Consider the following 10,127-nt stretch of genomic DNA (forward strand, 5'->3'; position numbering starts at 1 on the left):
CTGAAGCAAACAATTGCATGCTGAGTCCATCAGGTAGGCTTGTTGAATATTCAGAAAATTTGCACCTTCTTTTGTTACTGTTTTGAACTCTTGGACAGAAACCGGCTTCCTGAATGCTGTGAAACAGTCAAGCAGGTAGAACCAGAGAGGATACTAAAGAAGTTGTCCTGAAAGCAGATGCTGTTTTTAGAGGTTTTATAATATTAGTCCTGCAGTGTTGAGAAAGAACAACATCACTTCACATTTGACACATGTACAGTTTATTGTTCTGCCATGTATACACTGCAGCTGCTATGCCTTGTTAGCGTTTCGTTTTGTTTTGTTTTTTTTTAATAATTTGATAAAGTCATACATGCCCGCATAGATATTTGCACTGTTATAATGGATATATTGTTATCACCAAGAAAACAACATGGTTTATCAAATCAACTGTCTCTTTATCATTTCTTTTATTCTTTCATTGAATCACACTCAAACTAAATGGCAATGTGAGGATTGTTTGTTACATAAAGTTTGGAGATGAATACCAAACATACTCTATAGTCTGAACACACATCAGTATTTTCCAAATCAGAATGTTGTATGTCTTTACTATAGATTTAGAAGACATTCTAACACCCAAACATACAGACCACTCTCAGCTTCAGTATCTGGAGGATACAGGAGTCACAAACAGACACCCAGAAATAAATATGGAAGTTCAGATGTGCTGACTGAAGACTGTCTTAGCTTGGATTCAGATCAACGATAAAAAGTCAGAGCAACAATTAAAGCAAAGCATCTAAACATTGTGTGATGACAACAAACTGAGGAGAAGTTATATTTTACTGGTGTCAACAGATCTGATGAAAAGCAAACCAACAATGTTCGGCGCTCCACTCTGTCTTCAAAAATATACAGTTTCTGTCACTTGAGGGAATTGAAGGAACTTTCCAACAAGGTTGGGGGTGTAGTTTGATCAGAACACTTTAGGTCCAGATTTGAATCAGAAAGAGTCCAAACATATTTATGAGGGAACAGGACTCAAATAAAACTTCTCATGGGTTTGATCACAGTCTGCCCGCCCTGGACAGAAACAAAGGATCTGGGAATGAACTGGACAGGCCAGTCCAGCTGTGGAGACAGTTTGGTCACTGGAATAATAGCAGGTAGGAGGGGAAGGGTCGGATTTGGCTCTTCTAAAGCCATAAAAACTTTCCATGACAAGTAAGCTTACTTTGACATGAGAAATGGGTGAAGTGTTAAATTTTAACACTAATTTTAAATAAAGAATGAATGATCTGATAAAACATAAATCAGTGGTCACTGTGTGATTAAACACCACGTGTTTTTAATGGTTTCTGGAAACAGGATGCTCAGTTTTTGTCAGTAGGAGACGTTCATTGTTGGTTCAGGCTGTTTCAATGTGGAATTTGTTGACAGTAAACATACAGACAACATGATCGTTGAGAAGGCTTCACAGAGGACAGTGACATGAAACGCAGCATGTTTGACAGTGAGACAGACGGGGGAGCTACGGCTACAAGAACAGGTGGGGTAAGTCAGCATAAAAACATTCCACGTTACTTCTTTCTCAATTACTCTTGTATATACACACAAAGATGGCAGCTCTGTGACGGATAAAATGTGAATGCATGACATGTTTGGACACAATAGGAAAAGGCTGATGCATTGGGAAGACAAAAGGTGTGACAACACAGCCTTTGTAAACAGGTCAACAGGTTGATGTTTGGCTTTAAAGAGTCCATGATGACATTTGTTCTCTCTTCCAGCTAATATTAATCTAATCTGTACAGTGGCCATTCTCTAGCTGAATCGGTGCATGTACAGCAGGTTTACAGGAACCCATGTATTAAATGCTTTGAATTTTTTTGACTTGTTATCTCCCCAGTCCCCATGTGACTTTTTCATCTCCTCTATATACAAATGTTTACAATAGTTCTTCAAGAAGAGGCCTGTGCATGAAGCCAAACGTCCAATATTGCTGCTCTGTGAATTGATCTGGCTCTGGTGGTCGTACCTTCACCACACAACAGCAGCAGGAAGGTGAAAAGACATGAAAATACTGAAAATATAATCCTGCAAAAAATTAAAGTTGCTATCTTTGGTCACAATAAGAGCAAATGTAACACAATGTGAAGGAAAGAAGAGTGTTAAAGCACAAAATACTGTTCCATTGTTGGACAAACGGGACGGAAACAGTCATCAAAAACAGGAAGGGGGTCTGGGATACAGATTTGACGAAGCATACATCACCAAAGGCTTCAGTGGAAGATGTAGGAAGGAGATCTGTGGAAGCAGCTACTTAGTTTAGGTCCTCCTCTTCCTCCTCATCGTCCTCTTCATCTTCCTCCTCCTCCTCTTCCAGCTCGTCTTCACAGTAGCGTTGGAGCAGGCGGTGCAGGTGCTGCTGCAGGGCGTCGGGCTGCAAGGTGTCTGGGGTGTAGTCCACACGCTCCAGGTGCACATGCTTCCCCTGAGCATCCTTCACCACAGTCCTCTTCTGGGTTCGTGACTTATGCATCTGGCTTCTGCAGAAAGAAAACAACCAGTTACCACAAAAATCCTCCTGGTGGGTCACCTGGGCCTATCACGTCACTTCCTGTCTACAGAGAAAAGGACTTGCAATAATTGTCATGAAATTTCTATTTAAATATTCTATTTTGAATTTGTGCACATGAGCTGTAAGAATTAAATCACAGCTTTGGAGAAAGTAATTACTGCCAGATTCAGATAAAGGTCTGCAGAAATGTGTTTAGTGTTTAGTTCAAACATGCTAATTGTATCAATTAGGTAAAACATCTGGAAATAAGTAAAGCAATAAATTGCATTTGCATATTTTCTTGTGAAATATTTTTGTGTTTTCTGTTTTTGAATGAAATAAAATCTAATAACAATGGGTTTAGTTTCTTTTTTTAACCCATTTTTGTTTTCCTGTTAATTAAACATTTAAACAAACATTAAACAAACTTAAAAATATGATCATGAAGTTTCCCATGATCTATTTTCTTTTGCACGAAACTTTATTGCTGCTCGTTTTCTGTCCAAGCAGCTTCTTTTTTCAAAATGTGATTTTTCACAATGATAGGTTCATTTTATAAAACGGTTCTGAATGAAATTCACAATAAACCTACAGATGAACCAACACACACACACACCATGCCACTGCCCACCTCAAATATTTCTAACCTGTTCATTTACTGCAATGACTTTAAATATATCTTTATAGTGGAATCAGAGGGGCATCTGCATTACATGTTCACATTCAAGCATTCAGGTTAAAGAGTGAGACCAGGAAGTAGAGTATCTCTTCAGCGGATACAGTATATGCTGGAACTGGACATGTCTCTAAAGCTGCTATGTGCTTTTAATCTATTTTATTCTTATTAATACACTACCTGTCAAACTTCCTTGGGCACACTTCCCTATTCATTTGAATAGTGTGTCCAAACTTTTTGACTGGTAGTGTATGTATAATGTGAATCTTCTTAAAATTAGAAAAATTATCAAAGCAGCGAAGAAAAAATCTTTTCTTTCTTTCTTTCTTTAAGCGGTCACTTACCTGAAAACGACAAGTCAAAGTCAAGAAATATTAATGTAATAACAACATGCAGCCATGCTGAATGCTAAAAATGCCCCTTTAAATACCAATGTCATTTCTACAACACTGTCATGCTGCAAGTCCAACCTTCTAACCACAGAACCGTCATCCTGCACAATCTCTTTCTCTACTACATGAGGCAGAAGAGCGTTCCCAAAACCTCCAGCATAACTCAAAGCCTATGGAAAAGAATGAAGGAGGACAGGAATCAGACTTCAAAAACAGTGAAAATGATCAACAGATGACGCTTCCAAAGATACACGTGCATTCGCACACGGCATTTTCTTCAGACAGATACCTGGTTCATGTTTTTAGTCTGGACACACTGACCTTCTCAAAGTCCTCTCTGGCTGAGGGGAGATCTGCAGCCAGCAAGGAGTCGCCCGTCTGTTTCTCCATCCTCTTGCCTCTCACCACTGTCGTCTTGACAACTTTGCTGACCTTTCGACCCTGGACTGGCTCCATCTCAAATTCAGAAGCTGCAGTGGAGCAGAGCACCAGGGGCTCCGAGAAAGTCAGCTGGAGAGAGGACAACATGTCAGGGAACAAACAGGTGTGTGCTCTTTAAGGAAAACTTCCTTAGTTTGGACACTTTTGCCTTTTTGAATCAGTCCACATTCCTATGCACTTCCACAGTTTTCCTGCCGCAACACCAACTTCAGGACAAAATGTTCATCTGCTTTCTGGTTACCATGGTAAGGACTCTCAGTGGACTCTGGAGGTAGTTGCAGACTAACGGCGAGCCAAAGGGTTGTGGCCTCGGTGGTCACGGAGGCAAGGTAGTGGGCGTGGGAGAGGCTCGGAGAAGACGTGGAGAAGGACTTTTGGTCAGCACCAAAGCTGTTCTGGAAGACTGTCAGGCACCTCAGGTGGGGAAAGCAGGGAACCATCTGAGCCGTGTACAGCAAGGTTGGGACGTTGCTGACCTCAAATGAGCAGATAGTCGGACGGTGGAAAGAACACTTTGAGGAACTCCTGAACCCAACATAACCACCCTCTAAAACAGAGACAGAGCTGGAGGATGAAGGGGGCTCATCAGCAATTTCCCTAAGACAAGTCACTGAGGTAGTCAAACAACTCCACAGTGGAAAAGCCCCAGGGATTGACAAGACCCATCCTGAAATGTTGAAGGCTCTTGGTGTTGAGGGGCTGTCATGGATGACACGCCTCTCAACATTGCGTGGGGGTCGGGGGCAGTGCTCAAGGAGTGGCTGACCGGGGTGGTGGTCCCACATTTTAAAGAAGGGGACCAGAGGGTGCCAACTATAGAAGCATAAAGCAAAGTTTTCGATCTTCAGGTCAATTTTCGTTCCTACCCTCACCTATGGTCATGAGAACTGGATCATGACCGAAAGAACAAGAATGCAGGTACAAGCGACCGAAATGAGCTTCCTCAGAAGGGTGGCTGCCTTCTCCCTTAGAAATAGGGTTAGGAGCTCAGTCATCTGAGAGGAGCTCAGAGTAGAGCCACTGCTCCTTTGTATTGAGAGGAGCCAGTTGAAGTGGGTCGGGCATCTGGTTAGGATGCCTCCTGGGCGTCTCCCTTGGGTTCCAGGCACGTCCAGCGAGAAGGAGGACTCGGGGCAGACCCAGGGCCAGGTGGAGAGATTATATCTCAACTTTGGCATGAGAATGCCTCGGGATCCCCCAGTTGGAGCTGGCCAATGTGGCCAGGTAAAGGAAAGTCTGGGGCTCCCTGATGAAGTTGCTACCCCCACAACCCGACCTCGGATAAGACGATTAAGATGGATGGACTTCAGATTTCCTCCTGCTGGTTTTGTCAGCAGTAAGATCAGTAATAAATACAAGAGAACCAGTTCAATTTGCAGCTTTACGTGCTGCCACCATTACACTATCACACCATGCTTTACTGATGAGGTGGTGTGCTTTGGATCTTGAGTTTTGCCTCTCCATACGCTTCCTATCGTTCTGATATAAATTGATCTTTGTCTAATCTGTCAAGAGGATGTTGTTCCAAAACTGCAAAGGCCTTTTTAGTTGTTTTTTGGCAAAGTCTTATCTGGCCTTCCAGTTTCAGAAGCTCATCAGTGCCTTGTGCCAACTGTGTGAAGGGGTTTTTCTTAACAAGGGAAAGGAATCTTCTGTTATCCACTACACTTGGTTTCTGGCATTTTGGTGTTGTGGAGCCCACCAGTGCGTTTTTTTTTTTTTTTTTTTAAGACTGTACCGAGTTGTTTATTTGGTAACGCCTAATGTTCTTGCTAACTTTCTGATGGTTTTGTTTAGATTTTTCAGCCTGATGTGAGCTTCCTTCACTGACAGTGACAGCTTTTCAAATTGAGAATTTACCTCCAAACAGAAATACCACACATACACACATTCTAGACCTTTCATCTGCGCATTCTAAATAAAATAATGAAAAATATAATATTTGTTGTAATTCCTACTTTATTCACCTGATTTGGATGTAAATACCCACAAATTAAAACTTAAAGTCTTCAGATCTTGATTGTTTCATTTCAGTGTATTTATGTATGTAAATATTTACATTTTCTATCTTGTGTTCAGTTCTCAGTAAATGACGAACTACATTCAGACCTCGACAGTTAGAAGCCATTCTTGTCAGTGAATATAGGCAGTAGCATTTGATGCCTCTCACCTCTTTTTGATCGCCCTCGCTGCGCAGCATAGTCCTCTTCACCACTCTGGAGACGGTGTCCCCCTCCTCAATCTGCACCATCTCCTGGTGAGAGCCCTCGATGGTCACTTCCTGTGTCTCTCTGCCATCAGCAGAAACACATTTGCGGATCACCTTCCGTGTGATCTGGTGAATACAGAGAAAAGACTTTTACTGTGAAAGCTGTAAACTGGTCATTTTACATAGACTTTCAGAGGAAACGGCTGCTTACTTTCTTAATGACCATGTTGCCGTGCTCATCTGTGTACTTCTCCTCTGTGACGGTCTGCGGCGGGATGTCAGGTAGGTCGTCAGCCTATAAAAGCACAACGCACAACTGTCAATTCAATCACATTATCCTGCACAAATGGACAAAATCTCATCATGCTGTTTACATCAAATAGACAGTTAAAGGCAACACACATCACCCAGCTTAAGTGCGTGTTGACCAAAACCAACTCTGAAGTTTATTTAAAGCCACAGTGTGAAGAATCCAAATGATTAAAGCACAATTCAGGTCATTCTTTTTTTGGCTGCATTTGTCCTCATATTTTAACACCACATAGTGTCAACATTTTCTGAGATTGATGCAGTTATAGTCTTACATCTAAATATTTTATTATTTCAGCACGTGTGACCATCACCAGCACTCCCTGGAAGCTAGTTTGTTGATCTTTACTGCGTGCTACACCTCAGTAGATATCAGGGGGAAATAAAGGACAGAGAAAGTGTGGAATGGAAGCAGGTGGTGCTGGTAGGAACTGGTGGAGTGAAGGATCCTGTGCTTTTCCTGTCACCTCACTCAGGATTAAGAGAGTCCAGAGGGTTTGTCTGGATCTCTGGAGAGATAGGAGTCCAGGTAGGTGAAGGTGTCCCAAGAGAGGAGCTGAGTCAAAGATACGGTACATAGTGTTGGGGTTTACAAGACAGATCCAAAGATGCAGAGGGCAAAAACAGGTCTGAGGTAGGGATGGTGCAAAATCTAACACTTGGATGTTTTATTTTGCTGTGACACAGATTGCTCAGGAAAACAGCAGCTCAACTCAGTCAGAGACAAACACAGGACTGCTTAAATTCTGTACATGGTGGAATAATCACACATTGGGAGATACCTGGAGAACCCAAAGGAAACCCAGTGATGACATGAGTAAACAGTGAGACAAGAAAACACATGGGTGTGATCAGACAAGAAAATGATGCACAGTCATGGCCAGGCAGGACCATGACTGATAGTGATGGAATAAGAGAGTGGTGCAGCTAATTTTAGGCAGGATTCATCAATTCTTCATGATGTGACCCAACACGAGCAGGCAAGTGACACCACACAAGCATGTGGGTATTTGGGACAAGGTCCCAGGCCTGCCACTGTGTGTGGGGAAGCACAAGAGGCACCAAACCCTGGCAGCCACTTTCAGGTCATTGATAATGTTGCGTCCAATGGGGGTTAGGGGTTAGTGGGGGGCTGTCAGAATTCTTCAGAGTTCTTCACTTTATGGCTTTCCTTTTCTGAATTGAGCTACAAAATTTCTAAAACTGAGAAAGTAGAGTGACACAATCAATAAGCAAATAAGCACACAAAAGGTTAAATGTCATGTCAGGTGCGATCTGTATGACACATCCAGATCAAGACAAAGTAAACCTGTGTTAGCCACCGATCCTCCATCACTCCACAGCCTGGTCATGCTTGTTTACCTGGATGATAACTCTGCGTCGCACCACCCTCGTAGTCAGAACTTCCTCCTCTGAGCTATCCGACAGCATCCCTAGTTCCTCTGCTATCTCCTGGTCGATAGCACACAGTCCTCATAGGTCAATACAACATCTCTGCACTGTGACTCTGCTCTGCTGCTCCCTCCTTTCTCTTTACCTTACTCTCATTTTCCTTTGCCAAAAAGGGGTTCTTATTGAAATGGCATGAGGGAATGATTTTGCAATGTTTGTACACAAAACCGATGTGAGATGAAGAGAAAGCATAGTTGTGTAAGAACATTTAAGTGAGATGGTCATGCAAGGATGGAAACGGTGTGCAAAATATGAGCATGGATGATAGATGCCAACGACAAACACACTAAATTGACCAAATAATCAAATGTTATGTTTTCCAGACATTCACTGTTTCATGATTAATGTTCATCACATTACAAGACAGAAAACAAAGAGAAAAGGTGCAATTGATTGTAGTGAATGATTACAAAATAATCAAAGCTAAAGCTAAATAGCAGGATAAGGCTTGCAGCTGGCAGTGAGTATGACCTTCAAACAGAATGAGAAAAACACAAGAGGTGAATCTTTGTACTGTCAGGAGATGATGAGATGTAATCTGAAGATGTAATATCATGTCATCTTAACATCTAGCTAAAGGTCCCTTTAACTAATAACTCTACTCTGGAACCCCTCTGTTTGACTGTCAAAGGGGATTTCACACAATGATGGGGAGGACAACAAGCACAACTCAAACGGTAACAATTATATCAGTTTGATGTTATTGAATATTCTCTTTATAGTAGTCACAAGTGCTGATTTCAATACAGCCTGACAATAATGTAAACAGCTTTTTAAATATAGCAGCTCATCACGTGAAGTTTAATTCGCTGTGTTTGGGCATTCATGCAAACAAAATCTCTAACCAGCCTTGTTGAGTACATAAAGTGCACATTTATTTAATTTAGTTCAATCCTTCAAGTCCCTCAAGATTCCAGACCACAGCAGCCAGTCTAAACGGAACAAGACACCAGCCAATGCAGGGTTATGCTCATGCTAAAAATTCTTACCCTTCCCAGGGAGTCGTCATCATTGTAATACCCTGCCTGATCTCTGGAAGGAAGTTCCTCACACTGCAGCGGGAGGTCGTGCTCTATTCGACACTCCCGTGAACCCTCAAAATCGTAAGCAAAGTCGCAGAGACTTTCACTGCCAGAGGAGAAACACTTGTAGTCTTCCACTTGGAGGAAAGGGTGAGCGGTGTACTGAGGGCTCCCTTTCAGTAAACCCATATCGGGGCTGCTCCCAGGCGCTGGGGAAGGCGGCTCAGAAATGTGATAAGTCACCTTGTGTTTTGGTTTCAGGTCTTCTGGTTCAGAGAAGTCAGATAAGGCCTGTCTGCAGTCAAAGAATTCCACATCTGAGTCAGAGTCCTGAGGAGACTCAGAACTGACCTTTAGTTCCTCTGATTCAAATTCTGACACCGTTTTCTCAAATCCTGAGAGGACTCTGTTAAAGTCTGGGGAGAACTCAAAGTCCTCTGCAGTTTCGGACTCCCTCTTGGCAGTGGCTTCAGTCCCAACCTGAGCTGAGTCACCAAAGTCTGGGGAAGTTTGGCTACATTCAGAAACTCTCAGGATCTGATGTCCTGAAAACACTGCCTCATAATCTGGAGGCACGAGAAAGTGGCTTGACATGGGTGAAAAAAGCTCACAGGGCCGTGCTTCCTCAGAGGAGAGGCCCAACCCTGAAAACCCGTAAAATGTATGAGACTCCTTGCAGAATGGCTGCTCAAGTGAGGGCAGAAATGGAGGAACAGTTCTGTCGGTCGTGTACGAGCTCAGTTCAGGAAGCTGCAGGGGAACTGATTTGGTTGGCTTGTCATCAGTGAACAACACCCCTACTTTATCATGTTCTGTTAGAGACTGTGTTTCTTCTGCTGTGTCAACAAGAGCCTGCAAGTGAAAGTCAACATAAGCTCAATAAATTCACTTTAAATTGGCCGGGGTGAGGGGGGGGGGTGGTATGCATCCCTGACATGATCATAGCATTTTATTTTACATTCAGTCTCAACGTGCAACCTGACAAGCAAGTCAAAGACTTAGTAAATCCAAACAGAAGGAAGAGGGAGTAGTAATGTTAAAGTACATTTCATTTTCTTACTGCTTTATTATTTCATTAAAATGC

General features: G+C 42.5%; 1 protein-coding gene across 2 annotated transcripts in view; it reads right to left on the reverse strand.

Annotated features, from left to right (window-relative positions):
• Positions 1 to 258: 258 nt before the first annotated feature.
• Positions 259 to 10,127, reverse strand: part of ank2b (ankyrin 2b, neuronal) — a 116,876-nt gene continuing 107,007 nt past the window's right edge. For both annotated transcript variants that reach the window (XM_029526829.1, XM_029526828.1), the window contains 7 exons: positions 9,011 to 9,895; positions 7,932 to 8,021; positions 6,472 to 6,555; positions 6,222 to 6,386; positions 3,932 to 4,120; positions 3,689 to 3,780; positions 259 to 2,531 (listed from right to left, as the gene is read on the reverse strand). In XM_029526829.1, coding sequence (XP_029382689.1) covers positions 2,306 to 2,531; positions 3,689 to 3,780; positions 3,932 to 4,120; positions 6,222 to 6,386; positions 6,472 to 6,555; positions 7,932 to 8,021; positions 9,011 to 9,895 — 1,731 coding nt within the window. In that variant the 3' untranslated portion in view covers positions 259 to 2,305. The remainder of the gene's footprint in view (positions 2,532 to 3,688; positions 3,781 to 3,931; positions 4,121 to 6,221; positions 6,387 to 6,471; positions 6,556 to 7,931; positions 8,022 to 9,010; positions 9,896 to 10,127) is intronic.

The sequence above is a fragment of the Echeneis naucrates genome, chromosome 18 (assembly GCF_900963305.1).
Source record: "Echeneis naucrates chromosome 18, fEcheNa1.1, whole genome shotgun sequence".
In the NCBI taxonomy this organism is placed as follows: domain Eukaryota; kingdom Metazoa; phylum Chordata; class Actinopteri; order Carangiformes; family Echeneidae; genus Echeneis; species Echeneis naucrates.